Source organism: Ammodytes marinus, assembly GCF_949987685.1.
Source record: "Ammodytes marinus genome assembly, chromosome: 12".
Lineage (NCBI taxonomy): Eukaryota > Metazoa > Chordata > Actinopteri > Uranoscopiformes > Ammodytidae > Ammodytes > Ammodytes marinus.
This window is the reverse complement of record NC_137216.1, coordinates 24,385,761-24,410,832: the sequence shown is the minus strand read 5'-3', so window position 1 is coordinate 24,410,832 and position 25,072 is coordinate 24,385,761. Positions and strand designations below refer to the sequence as shown.

Sequence of the window (25,072 nt, the reverse complement as noted above, 5' to 3'; positions counted from 1 at the left end):
ACTTGGGACATTACCACTGGAATGAATGAGTTTAACCCTGGCCCTTGTCTAACACATGCCGTATGTGATGTTCATGTTACATAACTCCAGTAACCCAACATACAACAAAAAGCGTTCTGCTTCAGTAGGAGTGAATGAAGATACTGTTTAATTGGTCCAGTTCCCATAGACTGTACTGAGCATGTAGGCCTAAGTTTGACAAATACTGTATATGTGTCTTTAAAATGCTGTAAAATAATGAAAACATACAAAGTGATGGATATACTGATGAACTGATCTGATTGTTTACATGGATTTTTACATGTTTTTTTGTGTTGTGTGAAGATGCACCCAAATGTATACTGTATATGAATGTTATATTTGTATTGTATAACTGTGTATATGTATATAGATGGAGAGATTAACACAATACACATTTGTATATATTATTGACATGTCCATGTTTTTGCTATGAGTATTCATTTCATAATTGTATTATCACTATTATTATGTAAGGGAGGGGGGTTGATGCACTGTGTGTCAGTGCTACTATAGAGTTTATACACTATGTGTATTTATTATATCTTATTTATCGTCTATTTTGTTAGTAGAAACATTACATACTGTATACTGTATGTTTGAAAAGAAAATGCTGTAAAATAACCTATTAACTCAAACAGGTACGCACGCACGCACGCTCTCTCTCTCTCTCTCTAAGACAGACATGTTGTTGTTCTCTCTTGTTTATGCTGGTTGTGCTGACTGGTCATCCAGGGCATGACACGTACTGTACAAATACAGTGAAAGCAGAAACAGGCCACTAATTATTGAACAATTAATTGGGGCATGTTTTGTATAAACAAACATGGAATACTCTCACCTTTGTAGAAACACACATGCCCTTCCTGTGCCTTTGCAGACAAACAAATACAAACAAACACACAAACATGTGCCTGTTTCAGCTTTACAATGGTCAAAATTGGTTTTATTTTTGTAGTGAAAGACTAAAAGAATTTTGTGATGAATTAGCAATTGATTACTCATTTGAGTATATGATCAGGCAAAATAGCCAAAGGCTCTCTGGTTCCAGCTTCTCAAGTGCAAAGAATTGGCTGCTTCTCTCAGATCTAATCAATGAACAAAACCTTTATTAGTTGCAGCCCTACCACAAGGAATACATCTACAGTTCTCTTCGCAAGAATGCAAGAAGTGTTAAGAGACAAGAAATTGTGTTTAGTGAAGCAATATTTACCATACAGACAGGCGATTGCTATATTTGTACAAATTAGTAACATATTCTCAATAGAAAAACAATGCTAAATCCCACATAAGCTCCTTATGTGTTTGTACATGGAGATAAAGATTACTCTTCCGTATAAGCGTTACAAGGTTTAGAAATAGCTTTAGATCCGGAGATTATAGGAAGCGGAGGTTGCAAAGCCAACCCCTCGACCTTTTTCCAGGTTTTCCTTATTTAACAACCGTGGTTTTGAGGGTCAGGACAGTCTCATCCCAAAACAAAGCAGCCCACCTGACACATCCGACCTCTCCTCACCAACGGTCATGAGATGCTCTGATGCAGTCACATGATTCTTATACAATTAGCAACATTTCGTAACAGCTCACCTTGGGGCTCAGGAAGCAATTAGATAGATTGATAGATAGATAGATAGATAGATAGATAGATAGATAGATAGATAGATAGATAGATAGATAGATAGATAGATAGATAGATAGATAGATAGATAGATAGATAGATAGATAGATAGATAGATAGATAGATAGATAGATAGATAGATAGATAGATAGATAGATAGATAGATAGATAGATAGATAGATAGATAGATAGATAGATAGATAGATAGATTTGCAGCATAAAGTGACCTGCAATCAGATCATACTAATACCACGTAATCCTTGCCCTCTTTATCTCCTTCTCCTTCTGTGTATTTTTTCTCACTCTGTCCGTTCAGCTTGTTACAAATGTCGTTTCTCAGTTTCCAACATCTAGACGGCGCGAAACATTCCCCTGGAGCCAGAGTCTATACTATGCCACTCTGTGTTTTCGTCTTCACAGGCGTGCTCAGCTTCATCAGCACATTGCACTTTGATTTGGAGGCTGCAGTATGTCAGGATTCATCAAGTCAAGTAGATGTTTATTGTCAAAACATATAAGCACAACATGTTGTGTACCGTAGTTCCTTTAAGGATGCAACAATAACAAAAGCATGAGACATGAACAAAGTACAAAGGACTGCACAATATAATGCAGTAAATACAGCAGTACAGCTCGTATAAATATGAGATTTTTTTTGGGCAAAGACAACATAAAATTTTATGCAGTGTGTTTCATGCACAGGTTATTATGAATAGAGCTGGGTGTATGAGAGTTTTTACATACAAAAATCTGGTCTTCACAAGGTAAAACGTAGAGTTGGACTTGCTTTTGGAAGTAGTGAAGGTGAAGCTAGAACTCCAGGGATGAACAAATAATTATACATTATAAGAGATGTGTTTATAGCACACACACACGCACGTTAAAAAAAACCTGGCCCACAACGTCTTATGAAAAAAAAATGTTCGGTTGTGCTCACCTTTGCAAGCACTTTCCTTCTCTCTCACCGCACCTTTATATACATATTGCCATCCTCAATCTTCATCCCTCCATTCATTCACTCCCAAAGTCTTCCCCCTGTCCGCCCTTTTTTTTTCTTTAAGACGCTTGTCTTTACACACTTTAGTACAAGGCTGTATTGTTGCTGGCGGTACAATGACAGACTAAAAACCAATGATTACACACATCAGTCTGCAAAGAGGGCTGTTTTTAAGAGGAGTTCACGTGCCTGTGCTTACTGTAAGACTCACCTTCATAAGGGTTGATGCATTCCGATTTGACACAGAGGCTGCAGGGCAGGATATGAAGCACGTTTGCCCCTTCATTTAATTCAAAGTTAATTACAGGGGATATGTTTCAGAGTGTGACCTAAATACTATGGTAAACAGCGAGGCTACATCTCATGTTTTAACCTAAATCTTGCGGGTAATTGTAGGTACACGTTTCACAGTTCAACTTTAATACTGCGTGTAATTACAGGGATACATTTCATGATTTACTCTAATAAGCAGAATATATACATTGAGTGGGCCTCAAATTGCCTTCTGGCCATACAGTACAGTACATGTTACAACTATTACAAAGAGGGAGAAAATGAGAAAAGTGTTTTACAGCAAAGCCCTGGAGGTAATAAGTAGCCAGCTTCACATGTTCAAAGGCTTGACAAGTGACAGAAATGTCAAGGGAAGAAATTGAATATTTTGACCCTAAAAGGCACGTGTCTCAGATTCAAAGAGAGCATCAACCCTGTCTGTGAAGTAGCTTTTCTACCTCACTCAATACTTTTTCAAAATTCCTATTTATTTTAAACAATTATGACTTCAAGAGTCTTTCCTCTCGACACCCTTGCCTGACTAGAATTTATATCTATTTATATGATTATGAGATTACCTTCAATAAACTGTATTTGTTCCGGCGTGAGGACAGTAGATTTAATCAATTTGATAAATTAATGATAAATCAAATGTTTTTTTTCTCTGAAAACTAAAGTACTTCTCTAAAGAATAAAATATTGATGATTACCAAGCATTCATTTGCCACTGATCTGCCACTTAACTACTGTTCCCGATGTATTTTCTCTGCATAGATTTTCCCAGCCAGTCTTTGGGATTTGCCATCCTCATAGGGTCGTTTTCTGTAACCTCTTTGACTACTATTTCCAAACTGGGTACGAGGACAGACTCCCATGGGACACTGAGAGCTCTTCACCAAGGAGCAGGTTTTAAATTTAACCACTAATTTAAACAAGAAATTGCATGTGGCTGTTTTAAGATGTCTGATTTCGAGAACTAGTGCAACTGTACCTACAGAAGCAAACAAACTGACATACTTAACATTACCTACATGTTCACAGAGAAGAATTTTGGGAATCACTGCTTTAGGCTCCACATTACCATCTTAGTTTATGCATGTAGCAGCCTAGTTGCTCGGTGGCTCATTGCTCTAGTAACAGATGGACTTTAGTGTGTTGGTTGCTCAGCCAGAAGAGCCTTTTTTGGCATGTCGTCCACGTACAATACACTCCAGTTATGTGCTGGCAATCAAGAAGGAATCCGCACCAGAAGAAATGTGTCAGAGATATCCCCATATCTTTACTACAATCGATAGAAGTAGAAGACTACATTCTTTGAAAAGGGCAGTTATATTCTGGGAAGAGTTTGAAACAGTTTAATTCAACTTTGCAACTTTTAAAGCAACTATGGGGTATTTGTATTTGGGTGTACGTTGAGTGTTGGACACTATCTAGTGCACTAGAATGAGGATGAAGCTAATATTCAACATTTGGGTGACCAGAGGGCAGCCTGTGGTAAAATAATATGCAGATGAAGTTGCTGCAGTTCTGGGAGAGGTACTTTGTATTGCACTTTCTTTGTACATTTTCTCTCTTGGAGCAGTATTTACAGTTTTCCACACTCACAAAATTAAACAAAGTGTGTTTCAGACAAAAGCTTCAAAAACTGACCCAGAAATCTGCTGTGTGGACGTTCAGCACTTCCAATGTGTTTTGTTCGAAAGCATCAGTGTGTGTTGTCCAAGTCTCTGTCATGGCAGAAAGATGAAAGACGATGTGGAGCTTTTGGCACATCCCTTTCCAATGAGCTCATCCAAACACTCATTCAGTAACCACAGAGGGGCGGCTAGGACGGAGGGAGGGAGAGAGGGAGAGAAGTGGAGGATGCGGAGATAAAGCTTGTTTTTTGGATAACAGTGTTGGAGTGTGTGTACTCAAAGGGAGGGAGGGGGGTAGAAAATGGCAGAAGGTCCAGCTGTGTTGTTTTCTGTTGTCCGGTATTGAGCAGGGATTTTGGTTGTGTACAAGGAATTATGAAAATCAGCCAACCATATGATAATTAGTCATGAAGAAAAATTATTTTTTTTGGCTTTGCTCACATTGACAGATTGACATCAGATATGTCAATTTTCGTTCCTAAAATTGCACTACATATTACATTACTAATTTCTTGCTCATGAAAATGTGTCCACTTCCATTACTTTATTTTTACTTTTTGCAAACAGAAAGATTTGAAGAGGCTGGAAAGAGGCCGGAGCACTGAACACCTGGCCGCCTTTTGACTATGACATAATGTTACTTTCCATTTTTAATATTATTTTAATAAGATAAGAAATATCGACAAGAATCTACCTCCCTAAAGCAAAATTGAGGCCAATAAGCCCTGCCAAGTGAAACACATTTTTTGAAAATAATAGTTTTCTTTTGCCAATTGACCATATCAGACAGCCACCCATGGATTTATCTGTGTATTTTTTGCACTGATAAGCTACTTTGGCATTAAGTTATCTTTTCATTATTTTATGATTTTATAAGGTACGCAGAGGAAGAAAATATAACGAATGAAATGATATAAGCTTTAATCGTCAGGATCAATTGGGATAATATCATGAATTTTACTTATTTTCTTCCAGGACATGAGATTTTCACATTGTCCCATGCTGAGAAGAGATACTTCATTTCCTAAATATAAAACAATTCACAATGTCAAACATACTGCAAGTGCCAATGGTCTATTATTGAAAAAATAAAGTATTATGAAACTGAGTTAACCAAAACAATCATGTTCCGGCCCCTCTCTATGGGTGTTGGGTAAGTATTGGGTAAGTAACTTTGGTAACTGGGGAATTTACCATTTATAAAACTTTGACCGGATTGGACTGGATACTTTGGGAATGTGTTGACACCACACACAGGCCATCGCTGTGTTTATCAAACAAGTCAGCCCCCTTAACCCATTGATGACGGCTGCTGCGCGATGCCACATTGGCTCTCCTGCCCGATGCTGCGTCGCGCAGCATTATTACTTTATCTAATTTTCATGGCATTCCCAGCATAGAATGCACTGTCATTGGTTCAAATACACATGAGGTGGGTTTTGTTGATTTTTTGAAGACCACGTGACCACCCAAAAGTTGTGTGGTTTGCCGAAAATCATGTCAATCAAAAAAATAAAAAATAAAAAAATAAAACTAAATAATAATAAAAATACGCCAGCTATGTCGGCGACAGAACAGTTAGTGGCGTTTGGTGCGCAGAATCAAGGTCTACTATAGACTACTGACGAAAATCACACAACACATTGCATCTATTTATTAACAATATTTAATAATTTTCTAATTCATCTAATTTTGACGATTTTTAGAAATATTTGTTGGTTTGTAAGCGCTAAGGGAGCATGTTTAAATAAAACCTGTGAACCTTAACTTTTAAATGTATTTTATTTCATGTTTCTATGTGCTACACAGGCTTAGATATTAAGGTTTTGGTAGACTTGACAATTCGTACTATTTTTTCAGAAAACCCTCAGGCATTAAGGACATGCATCCTAGATTGCCATAGTCATCAATGGGTTAAACAAAGGATGTCTTTTCTTTAGGGATTCTCCACAGTATTACTGCAGGTGTTTCTACAAGACTGTCCATGTCACATGACTCTTTGAAGTTAGAAAATAACATTTACAGAATGATGACTTCCAATCCATAATATCCAGCTTTGTTTTTATCAATTTTGACTTCAACAGCGTGTATAGGACAAATCGTCAGATCTGACAGATTAAGTCTCATATTAATAATAATACATCAAAGGTGCTTAATCCAAGTTGTCATTTTTCAAACTGAACTTTTTTAAGGCCTAAGCTTTGCTTCAAATGTTCAATGGTTACTGTTTTGAAATAAAAACATTTAAGTAAATTAAGGTCATTAAAAGTATTTAAAAAAAAGAAGAAGAAGCTGGATAGGCCTCTTTATTGCCAATTCCACCAGCCTTTGGAAAAAGAAACTGATTTAGGCTGTTATCTTTCCAGTGATGATTGTGTTTCTAGAACTCATCTATTAGTTGTTGGGGAAAACATAAAATTTATTTTTTGCACGTGTTCTAAAAAAGTCAAATCAATGACGTGTCACACCATCTTCAGCCATGTGTGACCTATTTTCTTCCCCCTGACAATCACCACAGAACCTCACGTTTGGTTCTGTGCATGTGCATTTCCCAGGGTCATGTTTTACCCTCAGGTTAATGACAGTTACAGGTATGCATAATCATCATCAGTCATCAGAAGAAGGTGCTGGCGGCATACATTTCAATTATCAGAGGTTTGCTTTCTTGCTTTTTTTTCTCAACATTGCTGGTCTGCAAAGAACACGTGAGCCGAGGAGTAAACAGGTATAGCAAGTATTATGTTTTTATCATGTTCATCTTCTTAGGTTAGTTCGCTGCTAGTCTGGAGGTAAATCTGGGCTGCTGTATGGATGTAAATAGAATTCCGAAAACATAAATTGGGACAACATTTTAATAAACATCCAGTCCGGAAAAAGTGTAGCAAATCAATCCCCTACAAAAAGGAAATCACAGGAAATGGTAATGCAGTCCACAATTGATGTAAAACAAACTTAAACATATTTTGGTGGGTTGTGGATGCTTCAAAGGGATGCATTGAGATTATCCCGCCCACTAACTGCTCCTGGCCAATCGTATTCTCACTATATCTGTCGGCCTATCATCCTCTGCAGTCAAAACCTGACCGCATTTTGATTGGTGCACCACGAATCTCATGGCTCTTGCCCAGAGGTGCTTGCTGCCGCCAAAGCTTCTGGGTACTCAAATTAGTGAATTACTAACTGAACTGTTAGCAATTACAATTCGTCCTGAGGAATGCATGGATGTGTAAATATTTCATGGCAATCCATCTAATTTGCAATTTTCGACCCATGTAGCTTTCAAGTAGGTAGTTGACCAGGTTGTCCACCCAGGTTGTGATCCTTGGAGGTGCTAGATATCAATTCTGGGTTTAAACCTTTTACAACATTCCATGTCTGTTTTTTCCCCCTAGGCAATACCATCAGACAGAGTGGAAATTAATTGTTGGATCTGTTGTTGCTGTCTTATAGTCTTATGTAAATCACTTAACATGGCCCTCAATCACCCTCAATTGAAGTCGCCTTGCTTTGTTTAATGCTGGGCTCAGGACGGTGCCAGCAGTCATGGTGAGAGAGTTACAGCATAGAGAGAGCCACACTGGGAATTGTAAGATTGGTTTACATGCAAAGCAGCAGGGGTTTTGTGTTTGGTTGTTATGGAAGAAATTGGGTCTGTGTCCTTCTGACGAAGATAGATGGAGGGGCTTGTGAATAAGATGAGAGGAAAATTGGTAGAAAGGGAAGAGAAGAGAAAGATATGAAGGAGAAGGAATAAGGCAGCCATGTTCTATTTTGGATGAGACCTAATTTGATCTCAGGTGGGTTCCAGCCAGCACCAGTCATTCCCGGTTTATCATCATCCGTCTGGACGCTGGCACTGCAAAGGCCCGGGAGCAGTCTGTGCCGGTCCACTGATCCATCATCCACCCACAAACACACATCCTATCTCCCCCCAAAACGTCTGGGCAACTGTACCCACCCTTCGGAATGAGTCGTCCATGTCAGTAATCTATGTCCACCTCTACCCCAGTTCTACAGTACATCCTGTGGCATTTTTCTATACTGTCAACTTGCCCTAGCATCACATAAGACCCTGCTGTTGCTCCGACACGGTGCCATGACTCGGCGGAACTGCCCTTTCTAACTGATCTATATCTTTCTATTCACCGCAGAGTTAAGCATTAAACACACATGAGGGTCAGCTCAGGAATGCTTATTGTGTTCCTGTTGGTCAGGTAGGTGTGCCGTTATCCCATGCTAACAACAGTCAGACTGAATTCTCAACATTTGTTATCAACAGAGCTCAAAGCCAAAGTCAATTCCCTTTGTGTGTAAAATTCCTCAATGTGCAGCCTGCGCTAGTCATGATTGCATTATTTTTGAACACACACAACTAAGATATACAATAATGGTTGCTGGAGCTGATGTAGGAAAAAGTAGATTAGATGTAATAGTTGTACAGGGTGTGTTAGGATTATTTGTATTGCAGTATAATATTTACATATTGTTTTTTTTATTGAGACACGCATTGATTTATACAACATAGCTTTATAGTGATTGTGAAATATTGATGTCAGTATATCTGACTGCCCAGTGAGTACAGATGCAAATTAGCTAATTGATCAATCTTGTGCAATAATGTTTAGGTAATAGTGCACTGTCCCTGTAAAAAATTTACATTTCAAACAATAAAGTGTGGAGGAACAAGTCACGCAACATTTTGTTTACATATGAAAAGGCATGTTAAATATGTCTAGCATGCATGGTTGAATTACAGCTTGGGTTTTTATTGTCATCTCGAGGTTGAAACAGCACATTCAGGAGAAGGCCCCCTGCAACAAGGAATGTGGTCACACAGGCACCAATTGGTGGCGAAATGATTTTTACTACACTCACTGAGAAACGTGTTATGTTGGTTTGGAAAACTCCCTGACCTAAATGTTGCGAGACGGTATCATAAAAAACTGACGTTACACTGTTCGAGCGGGATTCTCATGCGGCCCCTCGTTCCACACAGTAAAGCAGAGTAAAGCCATACCAGGAAAAAAAACACACACACTTTGCTCAAATATTTACAGTGTGATTCAAACAGCGGCAGCCTTGACAGAGTGCTAAGGGAGATTTTATGACAGCAACCTCGCAGTGTTTTTCCAAGGTTTTTTTTTTCTCCTCCTCTGTTGTCTTTGCTGGGTAAATATACTAAGCTAGTCCAGTGATGTTGTAATGTTAATATGCCATGTTTGAGACTATAGCGCCTTGATAGGAATCAATACCTAATAGGCGCTTTAAATCTTTCTCCAAACAGTTTTCCTGGCTTGTGCAAGGTGATATCTGCAACATCTCACATTTTTTGACACAAGCTCTTCTGAAAAAAATAGGCCCCAACAATAGCAGCAACAGATCGGCTGGCCAAGACAAACACAGCGACTCTATTTCTAGATCTTGCACACGTGCGGACACTGATGTCACCCTTACTGTGTTTCTCCAAAGCTCTCCTTGGCCCGTGCACTCTCTCGTCAGTGATTGGCCACTTATAATCAACTCCTGCTCCTGGCTGATATTATGAATGTGTCCAACACCACCTGTTACCTTGGTTACACACATTGTTTTTACGGGATGATGCTGGTTGAGCGATTCAGTAGGAGGTCTTGTGCACAGATAGAATAACTTCCATGTGTGTGTGTGTGTGTGTGTGTGTGTGTGTGTGTGTGTGTGTGTGTCTGTCTGTGACCCCGGCCGGAGCAAGAGACTAGTCAGTAGCGTGTCAGTGTAAACAGTGAGGTTATGGGGGGGCCCGATCTAACTGTCTCATGCTTATTCTCAGGCTAATACACAGTGAAGGCTCTGGAAGAAAATGAAGGAAAATTCATAATGGATTAACTAATGCAAGAATTTCCAGCCGGTTCCACACGCTCGAGTCCATCCTTCCAAAAATAACACTGTGCCGCTGTCAGGGCTTCCCCATTGTGTGGGGGAAATTCAACAACTGTATTCATCAAGAATCAAGTTATAATTAAGTAAATGGTGTTCCAATTGAACCTAACGACAAACCATTGTGCCCAATGACTTACAGATTATTTTCTGATGAACCATCTCTCTCTCTTTAAAAGGTTTATACGTAGGCCTGTGAAACATGACATGATTCATTAAGCTGAGATAGAAGTTATTACAGTAAGTGATGGATTGCCTCATCAGTAAGCCTCGCCTTTAGGTGTTAGATTACCGCAAGAAATGGAAACGGCTTTGATCACCATTCAAATGGTGCCTTTGACATTGATGAGCAAAGAAAAGGAATGTGTTTACAGGAAAAAGAGGAATCACTCCTTTATCATTGTCACATGCTAGCGACACACAGAAGCTGTGCATTAAGCCCTATTTTCGCGCACAGAAAAATGATAGAAAGAACAAACAGACTATAGAAACTTGCAGTGGAAGAGTGAATGCAGCAGCAGCATTTTTTTGCCCAAATTGTCCTTTATCTATTGCTTCCATACAGTATGTGGCATTTGTTCAGCCACAACCAGCATCAGCAAATGTACATTGGTTGCATGTGGTAAAGGCACTAACTAGATAACTGTGTTTGTGACAAATTGAAGCTTTTACACAGCATTATTTGAGGGATTTAGAATAGACTTCAGAGCTACAGGCCTCCAGCAAAAAAGTGATAATGCAACAGTTGTTGTAAGGGAGGTTTCTATGGACACTCTGTTAGATGTTTGATGCTTTTTTCACATGTCGATTTCCTGTAAAGCAAAACACTGTCATCATGTTGTCAATGAGTAAGAAATGACTGTGAAACTCTCAGGCACTTTATCAAACCGACAGCAGTGTCTATTTACTCCAACGAGTATCTAGGTGTTGATCTTTTCATTATGCTGACACCATCGCTCTGAGTCAAACAGAAGTTCAAGTACATACATGCATGTGTGTGTGTGTGTGTGTGTGTGTGTGTGTGTGTGTGTGTGAACCTCCTCAGCCTTAATGCAGCTAATGTCAAACGCAAGAAAACAAGTGCAGAGCCTGAAGCTTGGCAACCAAATAACTGCTCTCTGAATTTAACATGAGGGGACGTCTATTAGTAGAGTCATGTTGGCCATGTTGGCGATGAGGCCAGTGCCGGTGGGTGATGACGAAAGGCCCATTTATGGAAAACATATGAAACTTGACTGGCACAGAGCTGCTCTAGGAGGGGGAGAGAGAGACGGACACAGGGGGCTGGAAGGTCAAGTGAGAGCCTGGAGAAATCAGACGCAAAGGAAAAGATGGAAAAGAAAAGAAGTAGAGAGCACTTGAGATGGAAATGAGGTTATTAAACGTGGGAACCGTGCAGCCGGAAAAGGCTGAGAGAAACAGGGACAAAAGGAATAACTACTTATTAAATCCCCATATTAAATACTACACTATCTGTATTGCTTTTGAAGCTATAGTGAGTAACTTTTATTGCCCCCATGAGGAATTCTGAGTAATTACAACAATGCCAATGCATCTACAGTACATGAGGTAAGCCTTAGGTGATCGCGCATGGATTTTATACCTGCTGTTGTATACATCCAGGTTTTTTCTTAGCAATAGAAACAACCACTGAAAAAAAAACGTGAGCGCTTCTTGGGATTTTTCAGGGGGCGACACCAGTTTGTAAATGCTGTCAAATACAGAGAGAGTTTTGTGGAGGCTTAACATTGTGTCAACTATCATATCATTCATATGAAAACATTACGCAGTATAACTTTAACTGTTGGCAACATCATTGAAGCAAGGAGTTATTTGAAAAAGGTCAGAAGGCCATCCCTGACAGCTACAAGACATAAGAGCTCTATATCCAAGCTGACAGGAAGCAGAAAGCTAAAAACCCAGGATAGCATATCACAGCACAGGTTTGTTTAAAAAAAATTCCTCATTTCCATTTCGGGTCATTTGCACCTCACTACCGGAAAATAGTTATAGAAAGTATATCCATATACACAGTATGTTCTCAGGTTCCTCTTGCAAAACAGATCTTTATCTAAGTGAGACCTTTCTAAGCAAATTAGGCTATGGTTTAAAATGGCTCGGGTTTAAGTGTTGTTGCTCTAGCCATTAGTTCCATCAGTAATGATTAAATTGTACTGAGCAAAGTGACTGCTGTATTCTGGGAACGCAGGAAAACTGCTAAGAATAGCAGAAACACGAGAAGTCAGTCAGGCAGGTTTTTTACCTCCTTGAAGAAAGAATCAAATGGTGACATGATTACACAAATTGCAAGTTGTAAACTTCGACTACATATTATAGATTATCTTCCTCGTTCAACTTTAATGCACTTGCAATAGCTGGTGAACTCATGGAATTTTTTTTAGAAGCAACATTGTTGGTTGCGCTAACTTTTTGACCTCTGAATAATCAGATTTATCCCACCTGTTTAACCAAGTTATTTTCATGAAATAATGGTGTCAGGCAGAAGAGAAAAAACGGTTTGTTTAGCTTTGCAACTTGGACTGACAATTAATTTAAAATATATATTTTTTAAAAAGGACAGAAAATAAAGAAAAACAAGCCGCCATGTTAAGTTCTAATGACTGAACCAAGCCTGTGACTTTTATATTTATGACTTTGCAGTAAATTCCATTGTAACTACAAGAAGCAGTTCTTCTGGTTTTACATAACTTTTGCTATATTGCTATGTAAGAAATGCTATGCAGTTGACTGAGTTTTCAACCCTTACGTTTAGTCATTTGGCATATTTACCACTGCAATATAGCTCAATACTATTACTAAAGGCCTTTTAAAATCATTTTGTCATCAATATAATAAATCTGTTAAATTCCAAAACAATCTTTCCTGAATAATTTCATACAGTCTAGACAGAAGTCTTACACAGTTTGTTGGCCCAGAGACAAAACTATTTATTATTGTGTAACAGCACATATTACATTTCACAATGTCATTCGGTTTCCTCCAGATTCCATTCCAGATTATAGGGCCATGAGAGTGCTTGTGCCGCGGCGCCACACTTCACCACTAAATTAGTCTTTCATCACCTCTGGGACATCCACCCAGGTGTTCCTCCATTGGTCACTGTTTGGGTTTATTGGCTCTGACTGACAAGAGGGCGGTCCGTCTCTATGTTAGGGATGTAATTAAGGCTGTGAATTTGGCAGCTGATTGCGTTGCTGTCATTGTCTGTCTATGGTGACACACACAGACGGAGATATGAAGAAAGGTGATAATACAGACTCACCGTCTGCCAAACGGAAGAGGGGAGGAGAGCTGATAAAAACAAAAGGATGTTTGAGATGACAACGGAGAACAACAGTACAGTTCCAGTAATGTAATAGGCGCAGGTGCTGTGTGTGTGTGTGTGTGTGTGTGTGTGTGTGTGTGTGTGTGTGTGTGTGTGTGTGTGTCCCAGGGTTGTGGGCAGACCTATTACTTCTGTTTCATAATTTTTGGAGGAAATATATACAGAATGTCACCGTATACACAATTACCAATACGATTAACCCAGAAGAAGATGAAAAAGAAATACTGTATTAATCCCCTTCCTTGGGTAAATAATTTTTTCACTAGTATTTTTTGTATAGGAGAAATATGCAAATACAAACAGACAAGGTTTAGTAAAATAAACCTTTGAGTTAGTTTTTGATTTTTGATTTATCTATGGAAGCAAAACCGACAAAAAATCTCAAAATTCACAAAATTTGCACCAATGCAAATAAAAAAATAAAAAAAAGGTGGTCGCGGTGGACCTTTACTGCAGGTCATTCCCCCCTCTCTCTCTGTCTCCTCTTTAAAAAAAATAAAAAATAAAATGTGCCTGCAGTGTCTCTCCTTAATATCCCTCTTGAACCTTTGGACTTGCTGCTCATATACGATGCCAACTTTCCTTTCATTTGTCTCCTCAGTCCTGGTTAAAACTGCCACACTGCTGCTTCTGGACCAGGTGTCTTTACAGTATGTGTGTAAGTGTTTACTGTAAATCCCAGGCTATTTAAAACAACAGTTTGATGATTAATAACAGGGGTCTGTGAGCTTTTAAGCTTCACCAGAAAGCGCAGCGCTAATAGACAAATAGCGGTTTTAACGGCCTCTTCTAGTGAACTTGTCACGCGTTTTTGAATTTACAAGAAATGCCTTGAAGCAACTCAACCCCTTTACAGAGAATAGTAACTGCTGATTACAAGCCCAGGTGTGTCTTTCTTGCCCCAGTTCCCAAGAAAGACAGGTGAACTTGTGGTTGATTCAAGATAATGACCTCACCCTTTGTGTTTAAAACGTTCTGTGGTTATGGTGAAAGCACTCCACTTATTCACCATTTCTGAATTCCAGCTAAACAAAGGCCACAACCGCTCCAGCACAAGAAGGTTATTCATTTAATATCTGGTACTCATTCATGTCACTAAAAATAAACTTAAAAATATATTTGGAACAACGTTAACTTGGGACAGTTTAGAACTTAAGTTAGACAAATCGAATTAGAGCCACAAATTGAAACCTGTGAATAGGAATGTATTTCATTGTCCTCTGGAGACAAGGGAACTACTCAAGATATCTCAATAAGATTTTTTGTATGAGGGTTATTTTCCAGCATATCTATTTAGCTTGATACAGTCACCTAGTCTTGTTTTAAATTATTTGATTTGAATATGTTTTAATCAGGCTACATTTATATGGAATTCAAAAATAGATGGGTGATTCCTAATAGGTTCCACAGTTTCTCCTCTTGAGGCCCAGAAAGGCATCTACATAAAACACTGTGAGGTTTCAGCTAACACAAGAAGCTCCCAGTCTGGCTCTGTCTATTGCCGTCATTTTTCCTGTTTTATATTCCAGTTTAGTCACTGGAGCAGCTGTTCCTCCATCTGATTCATGCAGGAATAATGAGGATGGGTTCCTCAGTGTGTGTGTGTGTGTGTGTGTGTGTGTGTGTGTGTGTGTGTGTGTGTGTTTGTGTGTGTGCCAAGGACCTGATGGTGGAAGGCGTCATAGATGAATCTCGTCTGCCGACAGATGTCACCTCTTGACAAACACATATCTGTCAGCGGTACCATAATCCAGATGGCAGTGCCATGCTGGGAATAGAGACTTTGTTATACAGAAAAGAGATGGTAGACTCATTGATGTTGTTTTTTTCTCAAATAATGGATATTAACATTTTAGTTTTGCATTGATGGCAAGTGTAGTGCATCTCATTTGTTAGCATTCATCGAAGAAAGTAAGATAAATTGCTGCTCTGCAAATGGTATCTCTGTTTTCTCATTAAAACAAAATGACCACAAGTTCCAACAAGTACCTTTTCACAATCACAAAAGTCTGGTAGATTTGGGAGCTAAACTCTGTCGGCACAGCAGATCAAAGGATCTTTGGAAGACCCGTGCATTTTTTTTTCCGTTGCTCTGATACTTAAATGGGAATTTCTGCCAAAGTCCAAAAAACTTTTTATTTTTTACTCACCCCTTGTGATATCTAGATATGCAGGAAGTTTGGGTTTTCTTGGTCCATGTTTTGTCATATGAGATCTCGAAGAATGTTTAAACTTCTGGACAAAGGGTTATAAACTTCTTCTTAGTAGCTTAAACATAATTTGGTATCTTAGATGTGTTTCAATATCCCATATGCTTATATTCTCACAGTATGAATTTGTACATTGGCCTACTTTTAAAAGAAAGGGGTGTGCTTTCTTGTATTTGGGTCTTGTGATAAGGTAAATCAGGCAACACCAACATCGCCTTCTCTCCAACCTCTTCACCCTTCCTATCGCCCACCCAGGAAGACCGGCACTCTCACGGCCTCAGTCCCACCAAAGGGCAGATGGCAGGTTAAAAACACACACATGCAAGCAAATGCACTATCACACTTGTACATGTATTTTCTCACATACACATCTCTGTTTCACCAACACACTCCCACATGAAGCCAAAATCCTATGTGCCGTCCCCCGCGAAAATCGCCCTGAGAAATGTGCCATATCGATGCTGAGAAGCAGGTCAAGCATTCTGAAAATGCAGCAAAGTGAGATAATTGCAACAGAGACATGCTTTCGGCTTACTATTAAAACACCCTCCCCCTCCTCAACCATACTCCTCAACCCCCTCAAAAAAATCACCCAGCTTTAGAGCCAACCCTTTCTCTGCTCGCAGAACATTCAAAACAACCAGCTTCTCCAAAGGGCAGCGGCATCTGGTGTAAAAGGCCATGCAGCAGCAGTGTTGGTGAGCTAATCGTTGTTAGGATGGACAGGTCATGAAATGCTTAGCAACGAAGCGATTAGTGAGCCGGGCTAACAAGCTGCCTTATTGGTCTGAACTCCCACTCTCTCCTGATTCCCCTTGATGTGGATCCGTGTGATGTCCGACGGGTATTAGGTCACGGAGGCGGCAACTAAGTCTGGAACTAAGGCTGGTCTTACAAATGCACTGACTTTTCTTGAGGTTACTACAGACAACTGATATCTGTCCTCCACCACTACTGCCCCCTCTTTGAACCTGAGGGGTGCAAGAAAGCATGACCAAATGTTTGTATGAATGAGTGCGAGTGGTCGAATGTGTGTATATGCATATGGGTGGATGTGAGAAGGGAAGGGAGGCAGCGGGAGTGAGGGAGCGAGGGAGGGTGGGAGGGTAACTGAGGGCAGAAAGGGTTCACAGGCAGTACCCCTGACTTTGGGTTATTTTTAATGAGGGGCTTGTTGGAGCCGGTGTGGCCTGGTGCCCTCTTTTAAGGTGGAATGTATGCCGCCATGACACCGGGTTTGTTACAGGATTAACACTATGACTTTGATGTGACCAGAAAAACTGAAAATCCTATATATAGTTTTAATGCAAGTCCTGTTAAATATACTTCCAGCGTACCTCATTTTGGTGTGTGTAAGGAGGCTGGGCAATATATATTAGAACATTGTCTGATTTGAAGGAAAAGTGTCTTAGTAAAGTGCTGCTTGGCCTAAAAAAAAACACCTCCAGAGCAGCATCAATGCTCTTTGGTGCCAAGTCTCTCAGTTTATAGATATCTACTGGCAAAATATATTCTCTCATTATGAAGAAGGTGTTGGTGAGATCTGTTTTTCTTCAACTGTCAAATCCTTCATTGTCCAACATCTCCCTTAGGTGTCCAGTTGAATGAAACTGGTGAATACAAACCTCAAACCATTCAGCGACTCCTCAGATTTTATTGTTGCAGAATTCATAATTTTTCTCAACTTGTGTTTATACAGTACTTCCTTTGATTTCAACCATCTGGTGACACAGATGTTCAGTTCCTCCACCACATCAGGGACCTGCGATTCCAGGGGGCATGTTCTTCAAACTAGTCCTCTATTCCTGTGAATGCATCTACATTATCGTCATGATTTGTTAGTGGGAAGCCAATAAGGGATCGTCTGATGCTGCCCTAGTGACTCCTGCTTGTTGGTGATTCCACCTCTGGTGAATGGTGAAGCTTATCGCATATATTATCCTGGTCATGGAAATACAACATCTTACTCTACAAACTCTTCCAAATGTAGGGTGATTTTTTTTTTATACGTATAACAGCATACTGCAGCTATGCAGCCTACGCACAGCTGCTGTATCCACACATTAATTGACATGCTCCTTCTCAAAAATGTGACTACACGATAACACATGGGGGACTACAAGAACTGGAATGGGTCGTTTTAGGTTAGTCTTGTTTACTCCAGGGTTCTGATTGCTAAGACAACATGAAGCAAGTGCAAAACCTTCGTTTACCCCACCTAACGATCGTGAATGAAACATTAGGAGTTTTTAGGATGATAGGTAGTATTAATTTCAGAGAGCTTCGAGAGCTTAGTATTTTTCTGTTTTCTCACTGTAGGTATATTTGAAGCTCCTGAGCTGAACAAGGGGAAGAAAAATTATAATTACAAAACGGGGTTTGTATCCAGAAAAAGAAAGACAAGAAAAGTGTGTTGCTACAGTAAATTAGGCAGACCAAGACATTGAAAGGTAGTTATTGGAAATGTCCCAAGCCTTAACATTTGGCTCGAGGCTATCAATCGGAAATCTGTAACCTATATATAATGGTTCCCTTTTGAATGTATTGTGAGGAAATATGAAACATCCCCCACCCCCAATATGAATATCATGTGTGCATCATGGGGTATTGATGTAGTCACATAAAAAAAGAGCAGTCCTGTGTCTGTTTGTGTCAGCTGACCTGGATCTAATTATGAGCGTTGCACTCAGGCAGTTATCCACCAATACAAAGCAAAAGCTGACATTGATAGAGATGTAGAGTGAAATAGAAAATTCATACGAAAGTGCGAAATATTATAGTCAATTTGATTAATACATAATATTAATCAAATTGACTAGTCTTACAATCGACTGGTAAACCAATCAGTTTTTATTACATTGGGAGTATGGCCCTTCTTTGTGTGATGGCAGGTCATCGTTGACCAGACAAAGAGATTAAGGAAAGGTATAAAGCGACTGACATTTGCCATCGCCCCCCTGCTATGCTCTCTTCATGCTGTTATCGACTGGCCTTGGGGTGTGTGTGTGTGTGTGGGGGGGGGGGGGGGTGAGAGGACACACACACACACACAAACACACTCACACCACTTAGAGCCAATCCATGGGTCTCCTGGGCAATGCATTACCTTTCCTTGTGCTTTTTTTTTCTTACAGTCAGGAGATCCCGACCTGAAAGCATGGAGGAGGTTGTTACCACACCATGCTTACAAAGCTAGTGGGTCAGTGGGGCCTCTTCGAAGATCTATAGCAAGATAAGAGGTTCCTCAATGGACAATATCCATGTTCATTGAATTGCATTCCGAAGGTTTCCAGAAAATATTTTACTTCAGGAACCCCGGGTGTCAATCCAATGATATCAATACTCCTACCTACCCTATACTCTGCAGGGGGGAATCAAATGAGTGTGTGTGTGTGTGGGGGGGGGGGATAGGGGGAGGCTGTATATCTTTAATAAGACCTTTGAGGTTCACACAAATAGAAATCTTCCTATACACATCATCTCCTGTCACAAGAGAAGACCCATAACAATTGACTCAGAAAATAGCCGGATAATAACAATGAAGCGTACGGAGGCATCGGGAGAGAGCTAACAAGGAATCAAAGCTTAATTAAGAGCATCATTAATAGGAAAATGATTTGATAAGGGTTTGGAGGAGGGGGGTCGTAAGAGGGTTTATTGTTCCTACGGAAACACGAGGGAAATCACCCGAGGATGGGAAGTGACCCACATTTGGGAAGAGGAAAGATGGGGCGCAACGGCAACCCCCATTCCCCTAGTCGGCACCCCGACATCCCCCCGTGGGCAGCTTGCTGATTGGTTCATTATCCGTAGTAAACACGTCTACTACCCCCCACCGGACACACACACACACACACACCAATACACACCCTGCCCCCCGTCCAGTCTGTCTATGATCATCTTGTCTTTGTGAAGACCAATGGCCGGATTCCTTCACATTCATACATAACTCCACACTATCATATCTGAAGGAATTCAGAGCGCAGGACTGTGAAAATATTCTTTTGTTTGACCAAATATCAATCGAATTTTTACACATTGTTTGTTTTTTAATTAATTAATAATTCGATTATTTTAACTTAATAAATAATGTAAATAAAAACCGGGTTAAAAGATGGAAGACAGAGGTGAGGTATAACAAAACCTCATTTATTGCAAATGCCATCTGCAAATGCCATCTACAAAGCATACATAACATACATCATTATTGGCAAATGCATGGTTGACCATCCATAACGCCACGTTTGCTATCGTACCCATCCATTTGGTCTGCGACTGGAAGCCTTTCAAACCTCCAATCACACATAGAAGTTAATTAATGAAGATGGTGATTTGGATGTGAACTTAATCAAGCACAATTTTTGTCTCTAAAAATACATTTTTGCAGAGCTGAACAGGAAAAGAATACTTCATTTTTTATGTCCCGACCCGTTTTAAGCTCGGATTTTGTATACATTAAATAAATAAACAGGACATTTACAGGATATTTTATTTGTACTGTTTATGTGTTGCATCTATTAATGAGTTATTGGTTACAGTCAATAAGGGTCATATATACAGATACTGTAATTTTTACTGTCTTTATCAAACAAAGAAATGGGTGTGTCATATTCAGGTACAGTGTTGAACAACCTGAGGCCAATGTGTTAACTTATCTGGGATGTTTTATCTACCTCCTTATTAGCAGACAGGTGTAGCCTACTTTATACCTGCAGGCGTTTTCACACCTCACACCAAGGTGGTCGGCTTTAATGGAAGATCAATGGCAGGAGCTGTAATTATTTGGACACTTGTGCAGAGGTGGGAGTTGTACTGTTCAAACACATGTATCAAATTGCTCTTCGGGGTAGCATCCTGCCATGCCAGCTTTAATTTTTTTTTGGAAAGACCCCCTTGACGGGCTGCACTTTCAAACCCCCCTGCAGGGATTTGTATCAACGCTCTCTGAAGGTTAAAGCGTTGGCAGTGTTGCATACAAGAAGATTTACCTTTACCACTGGATGTCTGTGCCCCTGTGCGCTCCATTAGCTGTCAGTCCCGGTTACTGTTGCTTCACTGGGCGGCTGGCCATTGTCCTCGGGCGGCGGCGCTGCTGGCAGCTGCGCTCACATGGAAGAGACGACCAACATGCCTTCAGTCAGGTCTGCGGCCATTGGTTCAAAGGGAAACAAAAGAATATATCACACAACAAGACTTAGAAGAATATTGTGATAGATTCAAGAAATTTAAAATGATAAAACATTAAAGAGCATACAAAAAGTACAAATACTACATTTCTATAATTGTATCTAATCTAATCAAAAGGGGAAATTTTCATATAAAGTATTCTAGATGTACACATGAAGCGTAATGAATCTAGAATATACATACTTTTCAGAAGGTATTGGTATTCTAAATCCTTTTTCGGTTGGTATTAGTACTGAATCAGCTTTTCTTGCAAATATAAAGATCTTCCAAAATATCCATTCACCTTCACCTTAACCCAGAGAAGCAAAGACAAAGGAATGTCAACCCCGATATTTCCAACAAGTGGAAATTTTCAGTACAGCGTAATGTGATGCCACAGATACACATTTACCCATTCCATGATGTCTCTCACAGTATTCATCAAATAAGGACCTACAAGAGAATATTTGCACATTTGAAGAGTTCTACATCATTTCTACCTGGCCTTTGTTATGTGAACCCTCCATCCCACAGGCAACCTGTGTATCTGCCTTAGACTTTGGAGCCCCCAAGTGTTCACATAAGAAACTACATCATTAGGACTTGTGAAATTATTGTCTGTTTGTCCGAGATATGCATGCTTTCCGAGAATTTCATGCACCTCGCGAGAGCGCGCGCGCACAGCTCAGACGTTAAGAGACGTTTTTATGATGTTAATGATGCTTAATGTCTCGAGTGTATGAATATATCAGAGTCTCATGAAATAAATCATAAAAACGTCTCAAAGTGTCGTCTGAGCTGTGCGCGCGCGCTCCCGCGAGGTGCATGCAGTTCTCGGAATGGAAAGCATGCACAACTCGGCACAACACAGGCTCTGGTCCTGACCTTTTATATACTATCTATGGTCCTCCTGACTGACCTTAAACTAAAACGTTATGAATGAAAATGTCACCACTGACATTCTGAACAGCTTTTTTTGCATGTTGTAGGCTACAACATATTATTCATATAGGCTATGATTTAACATGGGACTTTGAACAAACCTCGGTACAATAGATTGCATTTGAACAGTGAGAATGACATGATTTTATCATGACTGGGAAAAGGGTTGGTCAAGTAAGTTATATTTTTATATCTACAGGGCGAATAACACACATCAAACTATAGAATAAGTTATAATAAACTCAGAAAAGCCACATGAAAGCATCTAAAACACAATATTCTTCAATATTCATCGATAACTCCAATGACACTGAACGCACCTACGAGGCACGTGACAGACAGACCTACCGCACCTGGTCGCCCGAGTCGATGAAAAATTAAGCATTATTATAAAGACATTAAAGATGGACAGAGGCGACAACCCAAGCGCTGTGATATGCAGGTTCTGTGGAGAGGCTTTCACTCTACCTGGTAGGATATTTATTTAAAATGTATTACCGTTAAACACCGAGTTATACCGTCTTTTAAATCGTTAGCGAAAAGATAATTCGTCCTTGAGCTAGCCTAATGTAATGTGCAGGTGTGTTGTCCTTGAAAGTGCTAAAATTAGCATAATTATCTGAAACCTTTGCACTTTAACGTTTTTAAGACAATCACATTATCCAAGAGTTGTTTAAAGTTCTCTAAAAGTTGTTGGTTGTTGATAAAAAGCTATGTTAAAAACACAGCTAAATCGATTAGCAGTGATTCACTAGCCTTAAAATGTCGCGCGACGTCAGAAATGTTTCGCGTATGAACCATTTTGGTTACCTACATAAAAGTTAAGTGAAATAAGAAATTGGGGGTCAAGGCACTTATTCAAACATTCATTATCATTTGTAAGCAGAACTAAGAAGTGAAAGGTTCATACATTGTCAAACCTGGTAAACGAACACCGCCCATTCCCGCTGTCCGGTTAATCTCTGCTACTGCGCAACTGTTGTGTCTATTGATATAAGATCTACATTTTCTAGTCTGTAAAAAAGTAGTCGCAGTTTGTACATTCAGACCCATCAAAAAAATTGGTACTACTTTCATTAATATCTCACACAGACATTGCATAATTCCTGCTTCTCTATTGTGTTTTTCTTTTCTTTTTCAGAGGATGACGTTGATGGCAACCTCCCACGTGTGCTGTTATGCGGCCACATATACTGTACATCCTGCCTGCTGTCCATTGAATGTGACAGTGTCATTAGATGTCCAGACTGTGAGGTAAAATGACCAGTTGTTTTACTCTTGCAACTACGGAGTCACATAACTCAAGTTAGCAGGGCCTGATTTCATTTGACCCATTCTCATACTAATGTGAGGATGATTTTCACCATACATTTGTTGGCTATTAAACTTAAGAGATAAGAAAATGGCCAAATACCTTTTTTAAAGAAGTTTTTTTTACACTGCTCAACCAATTATATGACCTAGTGTTCATAGTGTAAGTGTTACTCAAATGTGTGATTTTAATGGCCAAGTGGTAGGATGTCTTGGGGTTGGGTGATATGACCTAAACATTTTATATCAGTATCTTCACGTATTTGACGAAGACAGACAGTATTATATCACGGTCGGTATTACTTTTTTGACTTTGTACCAACACAACTAACTCTCTACAGGTTGAGTTGACCCTTCCTGAAGGTGGGGTGAATGGGCTTCAGGAGGAAAGCAGAATCATTGGCCTCATCTACACGGCTAAAATGAACAAGATGAAAAAGTAAATTGCGACTCTGAAAGTTAATCCGAACCACACTACTGACACACGTGCTTTAACAAATATTTTGAACCTTAACCTCCTTGTTTTGAAATCATTTTTGTATTTTAGGTTTTGTAATTTGTCTTTACTCTGATAATTTATTTGCTCTTGTAATCTTCTGAAGCCTCCGGTGTGAAAAATTGAAGAATCGCAGAAAGGGTAAGGTATCGACATCCCCAGACATGAAAGCCAGGACTGAAGAAACAGAGCAGGTATATATGAAACTGAAAGTGTATCTGAATATACAAAATCCATGGCTAAGTAAAGTGTATCAGTATTACAAAATGTCTGATGAAAGTTGTTACTAAATCTCAAATTATACTTTCAGCCTCTGCATTGCCGCATAAATGTGTCCTCTCTCTTTAACTTCAACTGAGTTTATCGGAAGGGAGAATTTAGTAGCTCAGAGTTTACAGTGAACATGAATAGTACAGATTCATATTCTGATTATGTTTTATTCAGCCGGCTGCTATTGAGAAGATTGAGAAAGTGGTGGATGAGGCGTTGGCTTGTGCGGCAGAAAATTTGGCCCTTCTGGAACACATCCATGAGGTGAGGACTGCACTAGACGCCAAACCTGCTCACACCTTTTACAACATGACATTATTCATTTTCTTAGAGGGGGACATTAGTATTATACCGTGGAAAGGTTAACCAGAAATCTTTTTTTTGTGACTGTCTCATGTCTGTTTATTTGGTGCAGACTCTGACGACTGGTCTGGCAGAACAAGTGAATAGCGATAAAGCTCGGCTGGAGATGGAGGTCAAGCAGGCTGCAGACAAGGCTGTACATACTGTTCACAAGTGGTATGGCTATAAACTATCAAAACTATACTTGCATTGTACAACCTGTATAATATGATCTATATATGTTTAGGAAAAAAGTTATATTAATTGATATTCTCTTGAAAAATCAAACACAGTCTGTTTTATTTTTTTTTATTACAGTTGTCTTGTTGCCTATTATTTCTTTGCGAACAGGAAAGATGTGCAGTTGAGTCAGATGACAAAACTAGAGGCCGAGTTCTCCACCAGCCAAGCAGAGGTGTGCTCTGTCCAGGAGAGGATAAAGGCCCTCGAGATTGCCATGCAGATGGCCAGGGAAGTGCGACGTGTGCCAATCCTGGAGCAGTATTGCACCCTGGATAAGGTATTAATTAATATGC

At 39.7% G+C, this 25,072-nt stretch overlaps 1 protein-coding gene across 1 annotated transcript in view; it reads left to right on the top strand.

Moving 5' to 3' along the window:
- Positions 1-22,521: 22,521 nt before the first annotated feature.
- Positions 22,522-25,072, top strand: part of rnf17 (ring finger protein 17) — a gene marked incomplete at both ends in the record, with an annotated part of 28,677 nt that continues 26,126 nt past the window's right edge. The window contains 7 exons of the mRNA XM_080038502.1: positions 22,522-22,588; positions 23,259-23,371; positions 23,770-23,867; positions 24,031-24,118; positions 24,369-24,458; positions 24,610-24,713; positions 24,888-25,056. Coding sequence (XP_079894628.1) covers positions 22,522-22,588; positions 23,259-23,371; positions 23,770-23,867; positions 24,031-24,118; positions 24,369-24,458; positions 24,610-24,713; positions 24,888-25,056 — 729 coding nt within the window. The remainder of the gene's footprint in view (positions 22,589-23,258; positions 23,372-23,769; positions 23,868-24,030; positions 24,119-24,368; positions 24,459-24,609; positions 24,714-24,887; positions 25,057-25,072) is intronic.